The sequence below is a fragment of the Anas platyrhynchos genome, chromosome 29 (genome assembly GCF_047663525.1).
Source record: "Anas platyrhynchos isolate ZD024472 breed Pekin duck chromosome 29, IASCAAS_PekinDuck_T2T, whole genome shotgun sequence".
Lineage (NCBI taxonomy): Eukaryota > Metazoa > Chordata > Aves > Anseriformes > Anatidae > Anas > Anas platyrhynchos.
In genome coordinates this window covers 1,660,231-1,679,388 of record NC_092615.1, presented here as the reverse complement: position 1 = coordinate 1,679,388, position 19,158 = coordinate 1,660,231, and the positions used below count along the sequence as shown (strand labels likewise).

The following is a 19,158-nucleotide window of genomic DNA, read 5'->3' as shown; positions in this document are numbered from 1 at the left end:
TTTGATCTTGATAACACAGCGAGGCTGTTGAAGATTAGGCAGGGTGAGGTGAGACGGATTCCCAGAGTGCTGTAAACACAGGTTAAGAATGTGTGGGTATGGCAATCGAGTTTGACTTGAAAATAGCCCCAGATTTCAAGACTGCTTTTCCTTAAATTGTTGGCTGACAATTTTTTCTTGTAATTGAACTCAAAGCACTGGGAAAAAAATATGTAAATAGTTTTTGGTTGTACAACAGCCCAGCCCTGCTCTTAGATCTCAGCCAGACGAGCCCATGCCAGCGCCGGTACCTTAACTTTCTCCTTTTTGCGGCATTGTTCACAGTAATCCTGTCTTCACGTATAGCCAAGAGTTGCTGAAGAGGATGGTTCTCCCAGCTTCCTCAAGCTGTGTGCGCCAACAGTTGATAACTTTCCAGCCTTCCATCAATCCCATGGTCTTTAATTCTGTGTTGTTCTGTAGGCTTCACTCCAGCAGTACCGCAGTAATGCTGGCTCCCCAGCCAACCAGTCTCCCACCTCTCCTGTCTCCAATCAAGGCTTCTCTCCTGGCAGCTCCCCTCAAGTAAGGGACTCTGTGCTTCCACAGGCCTTGCTTCTCGTGTTTGTTTTTAGTTGAGTCTCTCCATTACTGACCCATAGTTGCCTCACTGTAACTGTATGTGCCTCATGCATTCCTGGTGTCTCATCTTGTTTGCGGTTTCATTCAGTTCCAGAGTTTATCAATAGCTGGTGAATTGCCTTTTGATTGATCAAAGCTACTCGCTTGAGCACTGTTAACACAGGTATTTCTGCGGGGTGTGCAGTGGACAGAACCTCCAGGTAGAGCCCTTTCAATTAGCAATATTGTGGGGGAGCTGACAGATAAGGCTGGGAGGGCAGGGGAGAGAGAGAGGGAAGCTTTTTAAGTGCCTCCTGTAGCAGGAAAACTTCCTGCAGCACTAAATCTCACTTGTATGGCCACAAGCATTTACATCAGGACCTTTTTCACATGGGAACATACACTTGGAAAGAAAACATTGTAGAAAATGCTCTTAAAATAAGCAACTTGTGGCTTGAAAGTAACGGGTTAGTGAAAATGCTGTCTTGCATGCCACCTGGTTTTTCTTCCTGTGTATGTATATCCATACATCCACGTGTCCTATATGCGAGTCTTAGCTCAGTGTGTGTGTAAACCTGTGAAAGGGAATTTTTATCTGCCAGTTGCAAGACAATTAAAAATAAGCCTTCTTTAAGGGTGCCCTAATTGTAAGGGAACCGAGTGCATTTTCAGTACAAAAATAATCTGATGTTCCTGAAATAGATCCACATGGCTGCCCCTTTCCCAAATCTCACCTGTAGAAGCAAGGTGAACAAAATACTTACAGAGTATCACAACAGTCTGAAAATACATTTTCTGTTTCATCATTTAACGTTTAAGGCTGTAAGGAGGTAACCCCTACCTGATTCCAAAGCAGAAGCTTCGTCTCTCCTTGCCATTAGCCAGAGACAGGTCACTGGTAAGCTCAGTAAGAGATCCGAGTGTCAGGACTGTCTGGATTTTCTTAACCCTTGCTTAATTGCTTCTTAACTTCTTCCTTCTGCCTGCTTCTGCCAGTTCTGCTGTGTTCTGTGCGTGGATCAGAGGAAACACACAACCTTACTTCTCTAGGCTGTCACCTAGAGCAAAGCTGTTGCCAGTCTTGCTGCAAATTCTCAGGTCAAGTTGTCACTTGGGCAGCACAGACGATTTTGATTTTGCATTGATTTTCTTTCCCCCTTGACTTCTCAGTAACTCTTGGTTTTATCCACAGGCTTGTTGCCACTGGTCAGTCCGAAGTACTGGAGTGCAGGGAGTGAAGGCTTGGCTGTAATTTTACTTGCTGGGACTGTTTTACCCTGTAAACTTACTTATGTTCTGCTATTTTCAAGCAGGACACTGTAAGTCATGCAAAATGAGAAGGGTTTATTAATACTACTTAACTTCAGCATTGTCCTCTTTAAAAGTATCCACACACTTCTCTACTTTGGCTAGAATAAAAGCTCTGTAGCTTTCCTACCTTTATCAATAAACCAAAGGTAGCAGTGGAGAGCGAGTCGCCTGTGGCAGTGGACTTTTGGGGCTGGAAATACAGGTGTGGAGAGAAGCAATGGGGAAAGAAAAAACTGGGCTGTGATAATGGGGGCAGCTCCCAAATAGCAGGATCCATTAGTCTGTAGAATAATCTGCCACAAGTAAAAGCAGATTGGTTCCAACAGCAGAATGTTCTCGTTGTGGCACAGTCTGGCACTGGCTGGTGAGAGTGGAATAAAGTAGGTGTGACCGGGTTAGACATCTCCCACTTGCTCCTGTTTCTCCAATTAATTTTAGGTTAAATCACTCTGCAGTGAATCAGTGTGATGTGAGTGACATGGTCTAAAAATAGAGATCTGTGGTTTGATTTTTATCACATACGGTTCATTCACCAGAAGCTTTTTTTTTTTTTTTCATCTTTCCACATCTCCAAATCTATTTGCTCTCGTGTGTGAGCTGTTTGTTTGTTACATGAAGGTCTTCCTGTTCAAACACGACTCGGAAAGCTCTGCTTGTAGTTCTCAGCTTTGTGTTTGCATGGCTTTTCACTGACGGTGGCTTGTTTATTACTACTGTGCTTTTCTCCTCTAACACCTGGCATACACTTCCAATTAGATAGAAATCTGCTTTTTTTTAGCAGAATGGCTGAATACTGGAGAATATGGTATGTATTTTAGACGAATAATTTAAGCCAGAGGTTGTGTGGTTTTCTTTTTTTCCTTGCAGTCACCACATCATTAACCCAAGGAGATGTACTGTTGACAAAACAGACCTCATCTAGTGTTTCTGTAGGAGATGGTGTTAGCAAGATGTTTGTCAGAGTTGTCAATAAATTATTTTAGGGCTCCGAAGTGTTGAAGTAATGACATTTCCAGTTGGTTTCCTTTGGGAGATTCAGTGCTTAAAAATGTAATAACTGGTGTATTTCAGGGCTGAGGGAAAACACGGGCTTGTAGGGTTTGTTAGGGGTTACCAAGGTAGACTTGCACAAGTTTTGGTCTCCCGTTCATTATTTTTCTTGTAGCCTAAACTTTTTAGCTTGGGAGCAATGCTTAGTGGAATGCAGAAATCCTAGGTTTTGCCCTATGTCTGAAAAGCTCCTGTAAAAATGAAACGTCAAAAATTAAATGAAAAAAAAAACAACATACCTTGGTTCTCTTTGGAGCTCTCAAATAGAAACTGTATTTCTAGTGCTGGTTCAAACCAGCTTCGATTTACATTGAGTATGTGACATACTGAAGTGCAAGTTTTTTGTTAGGGAGTGTTGTAAAACATCACACAGTCCCAAAGCGATGTCTGCTGCTTAAGATGGGAATGATTTGCCCGTGATAGTGAAGCTGCCTGGTCCTGAGCTGCTTGCTTGAGTTAGCTCTATGCTCTCTACACTGTTTTTTTTTACGCAGCACATGCAGCAGGTTGAACAGTGTGGAGTTTGAGGAGCCATCAAAACATGCCAATCAAGGTGTAACAGGGCAACAAGCAAGATGTCAGTGGTTTAAAGAAGGAAAGTGCTTTTGTTATTATTTTTTTTTTTAAGTATAACTTTGTAGCAGGGCTTTGCTTTCCTCTCATCCCGTGCGATGTGCTCTTGTGATGTTTGGTTTTTTCCTCGCAGCCCCGTCTCATGGGGACGGAGCAGCCCCCGTGGTGCTGAGGACCAGTGGTAAATGGGAAGAGAGGCTCCAAGTTCCCAGTTTCACCTCTTTCCGTGGAGGGCACTGAGTAGGGCGTTCAGCTGCAAAGCTGTCAGTTCTGTTCTGCAGTCATAGCTGTGACACATCATACACGCACAGGAAAGTGAACTCAGTGAATCAAAATCGTACTTTTGTCCAGAAAAACCTATTCAGGACCTATTTAGTCAGTTGTAAGGAAGAGGCGGCTTCATTCAGTTAAACCCTTCCTTACTGAGAAGTCCCTGTATGATCTCTGACAAAGATCTGGAGGCAGTTTGCTGCTATTCCTGACCCCGACAGTGTCACGCTTCAAAGCGCAGCCCCTCGGAGGTCCGTGAGGTTTGTGTTTCAACTTCCTGACACTCTCCAGCAGCGCTGTTCTGCAGCAAATTTCTCTCTTCTCCAAGTGCATCCGAACCCTGCCCACACCCTCGCGTGCAGCTGGTGGAAAGTGCTTCGCAGTGATGCTCCCAGCAGTTCTGGGATCAAACAGGATCTGCTCAGCAAGGAGCTGTGCAGCACACGCGGCTCAGGTTGAACTTTAGCGACCTTCCCTCTCAGAGCCCTGTTCTTGGGCTGTGAATTCCTCCCTTGATGCCACATTTATCAGAAAACGTCCGTCTGATGTGATAGCTGAGGGCTCTGGCTGGAGGTGGGAAGGGTTTTACTTGCTTTAAAAAGAGCAGATGATTATTTCTTTCATGATAGTCCCCTCTCCTGGAGGGTGTTGGGAGTTTTGTGCAAGACTTTCCTTCTTTTCCTTGCATGCAGCCTGCAAATAAAACCGAGATATGCTTCTGATGTAGGAGGAGAATGCTTAAAACGTGACGTGCTGTTTGCTGAGATGATTTTCATGTTCACTGTTGTGGACATCACCCCGTGTTTCTGAGTTTCTTGATCTTTGTTCAGTGTTTCTGGCTGGTGTAACCGTCCTTGTGCCTCCTAGGCTTCTGCTTAATTACATACACTGCTTAGGTTTTTAAGGAGAAAATTTGTAGCCTTCTTCTTTTAATGTGCAGATAAAACAGCTGGAAAATGCTGTGTGAGGTATTAAACTCCACGAAAATCAGCTCTTATGCACACCATCTTTTATTGATGCTCCGTTGTGAGCTTGCTTGTGGTGGTTTGAAATAAGGAGTGATCTTTGTGGTTTTTCTTCTTTGTGGCAATTCTCTGGGGTAGTGCTGAGCATTATTAAAGTATTGTTAAAATATTGACCTAAAATTCTTGGTCACCTCTAGAATAACTTGTAAACGGTGGAGAATCACTGGTAAATGATTGCCATGCTACAGCAGAGAGTAAAATTAGTAAGGCTGTACAATTCCTCCTGTCCTCCTTGTCTATGAACTTCCATGCTCTGCTGGGCTTTTCTCGTTAACTTTTCTGATCTCCAGCTAAAGTGAAATGACTGTAAAATGTCAATTTGGTTCTGGCATGTTGTTGTCTCGGTGAAGCTGGCTGTTGAGTGGACACCAGGCTGCGGAGGCAGTGAGTTATCACCAGCACGCAGGTCGTGGCTCAGCTTTGCATCACGTTTTGAACGTGCAGTTTGGTTCTGTCTGGGTTCGTCTGTCACCAAAACAAAGAAGTTCACCAAAAAGCTGCAGTTGCAGAGCGATTTTTTTATTTCTCGTCTTACCTAGCGCACTCGTCTGTACTCATAAATCAGAAGTTTTGTGTTGTATGTCCTCCGTGAGGCAGTTCGTTTGGTTTACCTGACTGTATCTTTGTGCTTAACGAAAGGCAGCGTAACGTGGAAGGATTTGTGTGGTGGAGGGAAACGCTGAATATTTACGGACGTGGTGGTGGTTAGTGGCTGGTAATAAAACGGGGCACTGCTAACTAACTTCTGAGAAGCATCGGTTGGAAGGCTCGAGTCACTTGCACGCCGTGGGTACCTCTGTTTGTGAGATTTTTGCACCATAAAGACTCTGTTTTGTTTTCAGCATTCTTCCATTCTGGGGAGTGTATTTGGTGACTCCTATTATGATCAGCAGATGACAGCTAGGCAGGCTAATGCCCTATCCCATCAGGTGAGCAAATTCATCTCAGATTTTCAGCTATGTTTCGGCCACTTTCAGCTTAAAGTAAATATAATTCAACTTCTGATAATTTTCTGTGATAGCACATTTTGTCCTTTTAAGTTTACCTCTCATTTTTAGTTTGCAATACTTAGGGATTTCTTTTCCTTTTTTTTTTTTTCCCTCCCCATTCTTCTTTCCCCTTTCCTCCCTCTTAGCCAACAGAGCAGATGTTTTTCAAGGTGTTCTGCCAAGATTATTGGATTCGAAATAATGAAAATAAATAAATATGGACATTTCTGGCTGTAGCCACATTTGGGAAGGGTTCACGTGTATGTGCTAACAATGTTGACTCCTGAAATTGGCAAACAATTCATGTACAGTACCAAAACCTAGCAGGCAGACCTGTACCCTCATTGCTTTGGCCAGCCAGTGCATTGATTCATTCAGCTGTTAAATATGCTCTGGTAGCAGATAAAAATGAGATGGCTTCTGAGAGGCAGCACTTGATGGGCAGATACCTGAGTTAATGGCACGAATTGTTTCATTTATTTATTTATTTTACCTTGCTTTAAAGCTACCTTTTCTTTTTGTTCTTCCGATATTGAAAGCAACAGTTTTATTTTGGCATCCATTCTCCCCTCATTTCCCTGCACTCTGAATTTGGCAGCGAAGTATTCTGGAAAGTTAAGTGAAAATAGACCGTATTTTGATCACCAAAACCTAAAGATGAATTTGTTTGCCTGTCTTTCTCAAGTCTACTTCCCATAACTTGAGCTTTGTAAGTTATTTTTTGCTGTGTTCCTTGACGGTTGGAAGTAACAATTTCCTTTGTACCTTGGTCTTCAGCTCGAACAGTTTAATATGATAGAAAACGCCATTAGTTCCAACAGCCTGTACAGCCCTTGTTCCACCCTCAACTACTCCCAGGCAGCCATGATGGGACTTACCGGCAGTCATGGCAGCTTGCAGGACTCGCAGCAGCTGAATTACTCCAGCCATGGAAACATCCCCAACATCATTCTTACAGGTAAGGACACTGCAGACTTACCAGACGGGTAAAACCATCCCGCTGCTGGATTTTATCTTCGTTGTGCAACGTTAGCAGTGAGCCAAGAGAGAAAAAGGGTACTGCCACCTTTGAAGGTGGTGTTTCACCCTGTGTAAATGTTCCTGTTATGGTCTGGAGTATTTCCTGAGTGCCGGGGAGCCTGACGGCTCTTGGTTGATCCCAGCGAGCAGGCAGAGCATGCAGCAGCAGCACTAATTGCCTTACAGAGCTCCCCTGCCTCTGAAGTTGCTGCATCCTGTGCCTTAGTGAGGGAGGAGCTGTGAAAGCTGAACTTTTTCCTCTGCTGCTCCGTTCAAGCTTGCCAACCGCAGGATTTTTTACTGTTACATATGGTAGCGAATCTGGTCACGGTTGGACATTTGGAAACAGTTTCTGCACGGATCACTGAGAAAACGGTAGCGTAATCCGTATTTCAGCCCAGGACTCGTGCTGATTAGAATCATGTAAATTGGGGTTTTTGTTCCTAAACCTAAGGGAGAGAGAAGCTAAAGTGACACCAGTTCGTAGCCCCCAAATGTCCATAGACGAACGCTGCTTTGTGGCGGGTCATTACGATGACTTTGAAATGCTCTGACAAATCTGTAATTCATCCAGCTGGAGATGAGGATAGATTTTTCTTGTCTGAACTCTAGCCTTCCGTAAAGTATTCCAGGATTTTTGCAAGCTGTATTATCACTTCATCTAATTTTTGTGCCTGGAGAATGCGTATTTGCTAAGGCCTGCTGGTACCTTTCTCTTCCCCACAGTGACAGGAGAATCTCCTCCCAGCTTATCAAAAGAACTGACCAGCTCTTTGGCAGGAGTGGGCGATGTCAGCTTTGACACGGATTCCCAGTTCCCTCTGGATGAACTCAAAATTGACCCTTTAACCTTGGATGGACTGCACATGCTGAATGACCCAGACATGGTCCTCACCGACCCCGCCACAGAGGACACGTTCAGGATGGACCGGCTGTGAAGCGTGGACACCAGGAGCTTGGGAACGGCGCTTGTTCCTGGCGCCCAGCCGAACTAGAGAGTCCCCAGGGTCAGTCGTGTCAGAACAGGGGTTACCGAGAGCGGTAGCTCTGTCCTGTACAACGTGTACAATGAGTAAAAGCTTGTCGTTCTAAGCTTGCAGCGCTGCAGACCCCCCACTCCCTGTCGCGCCGTATTTCACCCCTTACCCACTCGTTGCCATTAATGAGTAAGGAGTTTCCATCAGCCTTCTCCTCTCCAGAGCCCCCCCCTTCCCCCCCACCAAAGCTCCAGCGTTCAGTTGTCGATTTATCCTTTGCACTAGGAGGGGGTGTTTTTTTTGGGCAGGCGAGGAAGGTCCAGAGCCGAGGGTAAAGAGATTCTTTCTAACGTACCAAATCGTTGGCTGCTGCTTGGGACGGGGAAAGGAGCTGAGGACTGTCCCCCCCCTCCCCTCTCCCCCCACCGATTCGAAAGCAAATCTCTGCGTTGCCACCCTCCGGGAGGGGCTGGGGGAGCTTCTGCGGTTTTGACTCTGCTTCGTGACAGCTGCTTTGTAGAGTAAAATGCTTCTTCCTTTATCGATATGCCATGTTTGTTTCCAGGTCCGTTCCCCTGACTGTCGTCCTGCACCCACTGCCTCTTCTCATGCCCTGAGCAAACTCGTGTACTTGGCAAAGCAGAAAAGCAGCCGGGCAGCCCCACGGCCTTTGGTAGCCGGCTAGTCAAAAAGGCGACTGTAAACACTATTTTCCAAGCTTTTTTTAACAGATATATATGTAATATATATATTTATATATATGTATACATATATATAGCATTTCTGAGCACACAAAAAAGTACTATAATTCATTACTTGATTAGCACGGAGGAAGGATCAGAACATTTTAAAGCAGCTAAAAGAATATAGGAGACTAACTTGCAGAGTGTATTTCTAACTTTACTTTGTGAGAGATTCCTGGGCAACAGGAAGGGCATTTCTATAGCAATGCCTGGCTCAAACCATGATTTTTTTATTTTTTATTCTTATTCATTACTTATTCTGTTACCATTATTTATGATTTTTTTTTTATTTAAGTATTTGGATATTAGCAAAGTAGCTAAACTACATACAGCCAGTTGAAGCACTCTACATAATACTTGTACAGTACATCTTTTTGTGTTTTTATTCCAGAAGTATATTATATATATTATATATATAGGTATTTTTAACTAACTGGAATTTTAAACAGATGTTGAGCAGAAGTAAGGAAGCCTAGGGCAAGTCTAGATGTTTCCCTCTTAGAGTCGAGATAGGGTGGCAGGAACTTCAATATTCCTTCTTTCACCCTGGGGAAAAAATAGCTTGTTCTGCAGTGAAATAGTACTGTATCCTTGAACAGGTTGAGATTCTGTTAAATTCATAATAGACTATTTCTGTTAGTCCTTGTTAATATTCTGTGCTGCAGTAAAACGGGATGATGAATGACACTTTATCAATGGCAGATTTAAAAAAAAAAAAAAAAAAAGAACAGAAACAACTCATTGACTGAGTTGGTGATTTTACTTAAATATCATGGCTGAACTTATGATGATTCCCAAATATCTGCACTTGGGACTTTATCAGGTCTGAAAAAAATGTTTAAGGATTTATCAAGAGCCCAGGAGGCGTAGAGTAGTTACCGGGGCACTGTTGAAATGCTGACAGCACTGCACTGTAACCTCTGCAGTAACACCCCGTAAGTACACGTCCCTTATTAGTAGAAGCTAGGAGTTAACATTATTTTGAGTTTCATTAACAGCACAAAAATTATGTTGTGTATAACACCCCGAATGTGAGGTTAATGAATAGCAGCTAGAGGAAGCATTTCCATGCAGCAGGGGGTGGACATCCACAGCTATTTTTGTTAAATACAGCCTCAGTAAAAGAGCTGGGCTTTGTTTTCATTTCAAGACGAGTTGTTTTGTTGTTCCCCATGCCCATCCCTGGCATGGGCGTTCCATATCTGCTCTCTTTCAACTCGCTCTGCATCACCTGAGTCTGTATTTTGTCTAAAATCGTGTCAGTTCTATCTCAGCTGTCATTTTTCTAAGCAAAAAAAAAATCCCTTCAGCACTTCTACCTGACCTCCCTGCCCCGTTCCCCTCGAGAAGGATTTTCTTGCTGTTTTCAGCAAGCGATACGGAGGAGCTGGACTGCTCTTAATGAGTTATACTAGGTTTCTGTGTGCTTCCAGAAATCTGTGGGACGCCGTCCTGAGATTCATGCAAACACTGCTGAGCAGAATCGTTGTTGGGATCTCTCTAATTTGGGTGCGTGTTTGCTCACATCTGTGCCATTAGTTGACCATTTGCACTAAAAGTATTTTTCTTTAGATCTCTTTGCTTACCTGTGTCTTTTTCGTTTGTTCCTTCCCATGCAACTGAGCGGTTTTCCTGCATCTTTGTTGAAAATGTTTGTTAGGATTTACACCTGGTAGTACATGCTAACTCCTGATGTCTGCTTATTTCAGATTGCTAACGCTTTTTCAATTTAAGAAAAAAAACAAACAAACAGAGGTAGCTTCGAACAGGAGGATACCCAAAAAGAACAAGAGTATTTGGGGCACAGGTGACTCGGAGTCCTTTGCTTTGAAACAGCCGAAAGGTACAGTGTGAGCCGGATGCGCTTCTTGCAGTTCACGTAGTCTCTTTGACAGTACTGTTAGTTCCTCGATGGGATTTCTGTCTGTATCGCTCTCTTGTTCGAATGACTCTCATGCATGTAAATTCTTGTTTGTGATCTATTTTTTTAAAACCAGAGTCACTTCAGAATGAAGCATCCAAGTAGGAGATCAGATTCCTAACTGGAGACTTTTACAGGGAGCTGTTGCTAAATGCTACCTTCTAATTTTTTTTAAAACTACATGTGTATATAAGAGATCTTGTTTATTAGACTTGTAAGTAGACATTTAAAATGGCCTTAATTTAAAAATAACACGTCTGGATGCAACTGTCAAAATTAGGGACCATCTAGTTGAGAGAAATACAGGTTTTGTTCCTTTCTTGTGGGGCAAACGGAGAAGGGTGCTTTGAGAGTGGGAAGAAGATGAAGTCATCGTGGGAAGCAGATGACGGCCGTGTATGAAAATGTGCTTCATCTCTCGAGCCCCGGTAGCGGGCAGGCAAGCTGCTTTTATTACTGACCCTTTGAGAACCGGAGCAGTTCTTTCAACAGCTCTTGCATTTTGCTTCCCAGAAGGCCAGTTTCTTGACAGCGTCGTGTACGAGCTGCGCTTAGAAGGGGTTTTTCTCCCCCTCTCCCCTTAAAGGTTATATTTTTAAGTGCGTATATGCATAAGGCTGCTTTTAAAGCAAAAACAATATTAATTTGTCAAATGTAAACGTGGAGCAAATCCCCGGTGTTTTGGGAACAAGTGATAATATTTAAAAACCTATTAGCACAGTTTTCGTTTTAAATTGCCTGTAAAAGGGTGAGAGCTGTTGGGAGTGGTTGGCCCTCACAGTCCAGGGATGGATGAGAGCAGAAAGGAAAATGATCACTTGGCAAAAAAAAAAAAAAAAAAAGTATTATTTGTATCTTTTCCAGTTAAATCTTGAAACTGTCTGGTGTCTCAAAGGGTTACTGTCCAAACATACCTGCTGAATGAACCCTCCCCCTCCCTACAACATGTGTTTTTTTTATATATATAAATATATATATTAAAAAGTTCCCAAGCTAGACTGTTGCATTTGCCAATACAATGGGGAATTAATAGGAATAAACTTTCAGTGTATAAAATACTGTGACTTTCAAAAGAAAAACCAGACTTCTGCTGTTCCTTGCAGTGCAGGCGGGTGGGGGGGGGGGGAGGCTCTCGTCGTTGTACATAGCAGTCTGCATTCTCTTTCCAATGAATCTGCACAGGCCGAGTTGAGGTCATTCTCTGCTGCATGTGTGACCGACCGCAGGCAGCACCCAACCTGTCAGCTCACTACTGCTTCTGCATGTCAGTGAACACTTCGCCAGCGATCTTTGACTGTGCAAAACCTTTCCTGTACAGAGAACCTTTGAGTTGTTCCTTTATTTTTTTTTTTTTTAAAGAGGGGAAAAGGTTTCCAGAAAGAGGCTGCAAATTAATCAAAGAAATTATTAATGGTTTGGATGTTTTATCACCTTTTTGAAAATTCAATTGGATTGAGTTTCTAAAAAAAAAGTGCGCCTGAGAAACCCTGGTGCAAACCCATGCAACAGAAATGCTTAAAACTTTCAGCTAAGAGGAAGAGCTGCCCTCTGAGTTTTTGTAAAAGCAGCATCCAATAACGTAGAATTGTTCAAGTATCCTCCAACAATTAGGTCTTGGCATTGTCCATTTCTAAAACTTCAGATTTCTGTAGAAAAAAAATACTTAAGGCTGGAGATCTGCCCCTTGCTGAGCATGGTACTCGCCTTGGAAACCCCCTCTGTCCCGTAAGGAAGAGGAAAGCCCCCTCATCATACCCTAGGTTCAATTGTATGCTGTGCTTTCAGGAGAAAAGCGTTTATTCCTCTGACAAATGGAACCCCCGTCACTGTGATGGCAATGTGAAAGCGCAGGTAGCGTTTGTTACATGTGTATGTTCTTTTTAAAAAACAAAAAAGCGGAAAAAAAAATTTGTAGTGTTCCTGTTCTTTGTATTTTTAGTTGCATATTATTTATACTGCGCAGTGTAGGCATGGATTGCATGTCAGTTTTCTATGCGGGCACCATGATGACATTATAACTGTGTATTATAAATCATTTTTACCTTTTTAAACAGAATCATTGTGTGGAATTTCTATACTGCAAAACAAAACACTACATTACGTACAATATTCATTTGTGTTATTTATTTTCTTTTTTTGTGGGGGGGAGGGGGGTGGTTTTAACTGTGGTGTATATTGCCTTATGTGGGCTTGACCAATTTTATCAAAATAAAGGCCTAAAGGGGTAAAATATGTTTACTGTTTTCTTCAGTAAATGGACTTGGGGCTGCTATAGAGGCAACTGCAGGAAAAGTACACGGCAGAGAGCGTAACAAGGAAGCAAAGAGAATCCAGATAGAAATAAAACGTCGCTGTGTAATGTGCTGACTGCAAGTAGCGAGGAGGGCTGGTCTGAGAAGTGGTTCAAGTCTCACTTGTCAACTTAATGTTGGTAATTGCCTGATGAGCGTGAAGAGCCTTGCCTAACCCTTCCAAATACATCTGCTCTAAGTCCTTTGCTTCTTTTAAGGAAACTAAATAGTGAGAAACTAAATAGCGGGAAACTAAATAGCGGTCTGCTTTTGGACCGGCAGTGAAATCTCTTCTTGCCTGACCTAACGCTGCAGAAAACGGACAGCACAGATGCTTTGCTCCTGATTTGTTGCAGGTTTTCTGGTTTTGAAATATGAAGAGTCTGTGTGGGCACTGTGGATGTCTGAAGGTCACAGGTAATGAGAGCAAGTCAGAGGAAGAGCAAGAACAGGTGCCAGCACCCCTTTTTCAGGTTAAGATGCAGCGTGTCCAGCGAGGCCCGTGTGTTAGAGCCAGCAGGAGCCGTCCCTGTGTGCTGCTTCTCGTTGTACGTGATGCTTTGACTTCCCTCCTGTGCTGTTTGTGTTTTTGTAGAGCAGATGTAGAGCCTTCCATCCTCGGGTTTCAAACACAGTGAATCCATTTTGCCCTGATGTGTTTTGTGTCTGCATCACGGTGCCAACAGCATCGCGGTGATGCTCTTTGCAATGAGAGCTGAGTTTGGACAACCACAGTGGGACAGCAGCTGGGGGGGCCCTGCGTTCTCATGGGCTGCTGTAAGAGTTGTCGTTACTTCTGTAACTTCCTGGGTGAGCTGTTGGGTAACTAAATTTCTCTCTGAATTTCAGTTTTCCTTGGTTATTGCTGTTTTCTAGGTATGGCTCCAGCAAGGAGCTTCCTGGCACAATGCTTGTGCTGGGGTAAACGCTTAGAAGTCGGGCTGTAGAGGTGCTGTGGCTGCATTCAGCACAGAGAAAGAGAGAACTGAGCAGCTGTGTTGCGTTAGACTGAATGCAAGTGTCAGACTGAATGCAAGTGTCAGACTGAATGCAAGTGTCAGAGAATTTCTTTATACGTTGAACTGTTGGGCTGCGCTGGCAGCGGGTCCGTTAGTTCCTGTATTTCAGTGGGGAGAAGCAGATGGCTCTCACCTTTGTGTTGTCCAGCCGGGTCCTGGAGATTTTGCCATCACACTCGTGCTCCCGGTGGCTGTGGCTGCGCACCCCGGCTGGCTGCAGTAATTGTCCACGCTGAGCTGTCTGCAGTGGGGCAGTTTGCTGCTGTTGTGCACGTTACAAGGGAAAAGGCAGGTGACTGCTGGGAAGGAGCCTGGTGCAAGCTAGGAAGTTGGGAGGGTTTACAGAAAATGCCTTGTCTGGTTTACTTAGGATATTAGACCAAAAGTGTTGACTGCTGGCTCTGCATGGGGGAAAAACTGACAAAATTGTGAGCATTGTGCGGATCCGTTTCGCTTTGGATTTCTGCTATTGTACCTCCCACCTTGCAGCTGGGGATTGCGGAACAAAAACCAGAGCGAAAGTGCTCGGCAGTGACTCCCAGCTCTGGAGTCGGCAGCAGCTGTTAGGAAGCTGTCACTGCGGTGTCTGCGTTTCCCTTAACGCCGTGCCTGCCGCAGGTACTCCTGTCATCGCTGTCACATTCGCGAGACGCTGCTCTCAGCAGTGACAATACTTCAGACGTTTTTGTACAGCATGATGATAAGGATGGAAGTGGGGATGACAGGTTAGACTGTTTTACTCCTTAATTTTGCCTGCCTTCAGCCTATACAAACTCCTAAACTACTACTTGTTAAATTTGCAGATAGTATTTCCTCTCGGTGGCTGATGTGTTCAAACAAGGCTGATAAACCTATCAGCAGAAAAGCTCATCAAAGTGTTTGTGGGAGCTGCATGTGGGAACATACCGCTCCAGGGATAAGTTACATTTTCTTGCCAGTCTTCCCAGTTTTTAGGAAGCAGATCTGTCATTGAAGTAGGGCACATATTAAACTAGTTTGTTTTAGAGTGAGTACATGTGGAATTTAATTTGTCACTAGTTGCATGCTCCTTTCATTGAGCTCAAAACTAAAACTGATGATTTGAGCTGTAGCGCTGGTTGGGAACATTAATTATCCACTTCAGGTAGCTGCGCTGTAAGCTAACAGTTTTATCCATGTGCGAAGGGAACGCTTTATCCAAGCTGGTGTAAGAAATCCTCCCCGTTAATAAACAGCTTTCTGTGCTGCCCGATGGGAGACTGGGAACAGGCAGCGGGGCCAGGGATGTTCCTTGGAGGTCCCTGAGCCCACCTGGGAACCTGCTCCTGCCTGCGTGCGCAGGCCTTGGGACCAGCGGGTGTGGCGGCGTTTCGGCTGCTAGGCACCGATTCCCCTTGAGCAGGCTGACGTCAAGAGGCTGGATTTTTTTCCTTAAAACCCTGTTTTGACCAAGTTGTCTCCTCTGCTTTGAGCTAATGGTTGGAAATGAGCAGTGTTGAGTCTTTGCCCTTGGTTAGTGTGACCGCGGCTGAAGGAGCTTGGCTGGGATGAGAGGCCGGAGTCTGGGCAACCTTGTGTGCATCAGCGCTTTGGCAGCCAGGGCACTGGAGACTTTGCTTTGTATTTTGCTTCTTCGTTGTGTTTTTTAAGCTTGTCCAGGTGCTGTCTGTTTGGGAGAACTGTGTGTACACGTGTCCATGCCTGCTTACTCACCTAGAACAAGAGAATTGAAAAACCGAGCAGTACTTGTGTGTCCCTTTGGTGCTAATGACGGTGACTTTCCTGTCTTGCAGCATAAACCTGAGCTCGAGGTGTGCTTTAATTTCAGTTCTAGAAGTGAAGGCTTTGTAGTCAGACAGCCTGAGCTAGGGCTGGACTAGTTTGCTGGAAACTGTGGCAGAAAGCTCGGAGGGAGGGCACAGAACCTGGGTTAACGCAGGGAGCAGGAGAGGAGGTGCCGGTGACATTTGTCTCAAGACCTTAACCTGAGGTCTCCCACGGAGCTGGCTCAGTAAGGTTTGCGTCTGCCCAAGGGCACCCTGGACATCCCCCGGGTTTGAATTAGGCAGGTTTGTGTTCGTGTGGCTTTTGTTGCTCTTAAAATGGTTGTTGTTTAATATCTGTTAGATCAAGTTTTTGTTTTATAGGATATAGTTTATGTATTTCTCATTTTTATGTGGCACAGGAGTCAGGATGAAGTGGACCTTGCTGTGTTAGAACCCAGTGGGTGTTTAACATGCAGGCAGATGAGTGAAATGACAATTGCTTTCTTACAGTATTTTACTCTTCTGCTAAACATTTTCAAAACCCTCAGAGGCTTGGGGTGGATGGGAGGGCAGTTAAACAACGTGAATCTTATCTAGATTTCATTTCCTGGTCAACCTTAGAATATCCGTCAATAAACAAAGTAGGACAAACAGAACTAGGATTGCAACAGACAGCTCTGTGTGTGAATTGAGAGACTGCCGAACCGGTCACAAAATCTCCCTCCCTGCTCTTGTTCCTGGAAAATTCGCTCTCCAAGCAGGAGCTGCATTTGAGCCTTACAGTAAGATACTTAACAACTCTCAAACATGTATGTGAAAATGAGACAAAACCCAAATATTCAGTGCTTCTGCTGGAGAAATGCAAGTCTCAGAGATTGTAGAGAGTGTGAGACTGCTTGTCCTAAACCGAGTCAATTCATCTCTCATTGTTGTGATTTGTACAGGGCCAAACGTTCTCAGGCCTTGACGCTTCTTTTCTGCCAGAGCAGAACTGCTCGCTGCGTGGTGGTTTCCACTGGTGTTTTAAATATCTCAAAAGAATCTGTTTACTGCTTCCTTTGGGAGGCGATTCGTTGTGGTGCGAGGAAAGGAAGGGAGGGGATTGATCTGTATCGTGTTGCTTTGAGGTTCCAAGTCTATAAAACGCTCTCTAGTGGAAGTGCTGTGTGACAGCACGTATAACAAATAGAAATTTGCCTGACTGTAAGCTCTGATTCATTCAGATTTTCTGTATCGAGTATAATTACAACCTCATGCAGATAAAAGCTTTTAAATCTGTCGAAGGGCACCCTTTTCTGCAAGTAAGCTGGGAGGTTTTTTAATTGCGGTTGAGATTTCTAAATAGGAATACGTAGTTACAGGAAAATGTGTATTCTGCCCCTGAGAATGTTATTCTTTACCACATGCAAATTTTGCTAAATCTTTGAAGATTAGTCTGAGACCTGTGCAGATTCATCCACCCTTCAGCTCTTCCCGTAAATGTGCAATAGAAGTTCTTCCCTCAATAAGCTTAAATTGTCATAATTGACTAATGGTGAAGGGAAGCCTTGGATAAGGCTTCAGCTCGTGGTAAGAGGTTTATATTTGCAATGAATCTTGACTAAATCTGTGAAAGTAGGGCAGGGTTTTCAGATGTGAAGTCAGTCTGAGCTAGAATCAATTAAAGAGCAAAGTACAAAGGGATATACTGACAAAAGTGCTGTTGGCTCTCATTAGGGACATCTGCTTTCAGAACGCTGTATCTTACTCTGCCTTTTGAACTGCTGTATCTGTACAGTGAAATGTAAAGTTCATTTGTACATGTCCTATGGATTATTCAATCCGATTTTTTTATACTGTGGTTTAGAAAAAAGGGATGAAAGGTCTCCATTTATAAATCTAATTTAAGAACTGGTTTCTGCAACTGTAGTAGTGGAGTGTCAGTATTTCCTTCAGAAATTTTACGGGCTTAAACTTACTCATAGAAATTGAGTTGAATTATACTATACAAAGGGCAATTTTTTAATTCAACAAAATCTGCTCTGGCTATTTGTCAAGAAAGAAAAGCAAGCAGTTATCAAATATCCTTGCTTATGCGTAATATTACAAGCCTCCATTTGAAAGGAAAAGATTAAGCTTGGCTCAATTTTGGGATTTCTAAGATGTTAAATATAGAGGAGATAAATAGGTAAAACTTCTGTTCTTGCAGAGTAGGTGACGAGCATAAAAGTTACATGATAATATTTATGGGGCAAAATGTTGGGGGGGATAGGGCTTGCTTAAACAAAACTTTCTTTACTTACTGGATCCTGAATATTCATGGCATGAGCATCTACACAGGAGATAACTGTGTGTATAAATATACTGTATACACATCCACCGATCTTTGGTCAGCATTATACAGCATAGTAATTAAAATATTGTATTTCAGTCAGCTATTAACTAATAAGACAGTAGATATTGAGGTTTTATTTGGGGAGGAATTAGAACTTTTAGATACTTTTACTTGTTACCTTAACAGAGCCCCCATCTGTGGAAGGATTCCTTATAGAAGAAGTGGAAGTAAAATGTATTAGTACGTATGAAGGGAAAGTTTGATTTTAATAAAATTAAATACAGCTGCTTTTGGCAGCTTCTCACAGACTGGCAGCTAAAAACAACTTTATGTAGTTCGTTGAGCTTGGGGAAAAATGTCAGATTTATGCATTTTCAGAGACAGTATAATATACTGTTCTTTACAAGTTAACTTTTTCTATTAAAATAATTTGTGGATTATTTCACTGATATATGCAATCCTATATTCAGCTACAGTGTTGGTGGCACAGGAACTCTGGAAAAATTGTCCCTGCGACATAAAAGTTTTATTTATTGTGTTTTTCTATAGGTAAAGTGGAAAACTGAAGTTGGCTTTAAGTGTTTGCAATCTGAGAAATGATGTGAAAAAGCAGCTCAACTAAATGTACATTCTTTTCAATCTTTTCTTTTTTGTGTGAAGGCTTTTGTCTTTGTATCTTTGCATTATTTGTAAATGAAATGTAATAAAAGTTCAAATGTTTTTGTCTCTGGCTGCTTAGCTTTTTCTTCCTTAGTTTTGTTTGTTGTTTGTTTGCTTTTTGACTGAAGGTTTTCAGTGTTGAAATATTAGTGTTTTCAGTGCTCATGTTTATGAAGAAATGGCAAAATGGAATTATTTTGGTTATCTGGCTTCTTACAGCTCTGAAAACTGAACTCCATGTTAGTCTTCATGAAGAAACTGCAGAGTGATCTAAAAGATGGAAAGCACTGTGCTAAGTCTCAGACTGTGAGCTATCTCCAGGTGTCCCTGAGTTCTAAGTGTGTTGGTGACGGTGTAATGACTGTCTCTGCTTTTAGGTCAGAGGATTGGTCACGTCCTGGACTGCTGCGTAGTGTCAGAGCATTTTAGGATAAGGAGAGTCTGTCTTGTACATGTGAGCTGTTGGGTTTTCTGAAAGCAAATGAGCATGTAAATGTGCACACGTGCCTGGTTAAGTCATCACGCATTCATGCTGTAACAAGTGGGTGTAGCTTTCACTGCAGTAAATCTTGTGTTACATTGGTCGTCACTGTAGAGGTAAATGGAGTCAGTGATGCAAAAAAGTTTTATCCTACCAAGACAGTGCTTCT

The 19,158-nt window shown here is 43.1% G+C and overlaps 1 protein-coding gene across 5 annotated transcripts in view; it reads left to right on the top strand.

Annotated features, from left to right (window-relative positions):
* The window catches only part of CRTC1 (CREB regulated transcription coactivator 1), a 52,588-nt gene extending 34,010 nt beyond the window's left edge, over nt 1-18,578 (top strand). For 2 of the 5 annotated variants that reach the window (XM_027472382.3, XM_027472383.3), the window contains 4 exons: nt 463-564; nt 5,672-5,758; nt 6,596-6,776; nt 7,565-18,578. In XM_027472382.3, coding sequence (XP_027328183.1) covers nt 463-564; nt 5,672-5,758; nt 6,596-6,776; nt 7,565-7,776 — 582 coding nt within the window. In that variant the 3' untranslated portion in view covers nt 7,777-18,578. The remainder of the gene's footprint in view (nt 1-462; nt 565-5,671; nt 5,759-6,595; nt 6,777-7,564) is intronic. The other 3 variants (XM_027472385.3, XM_072029334.1, XM_072029333.1) reach the window with 2 other exon arrangements.
* Nucleotides 18,579-19,158: the final 580 nt, after the last annotated feature.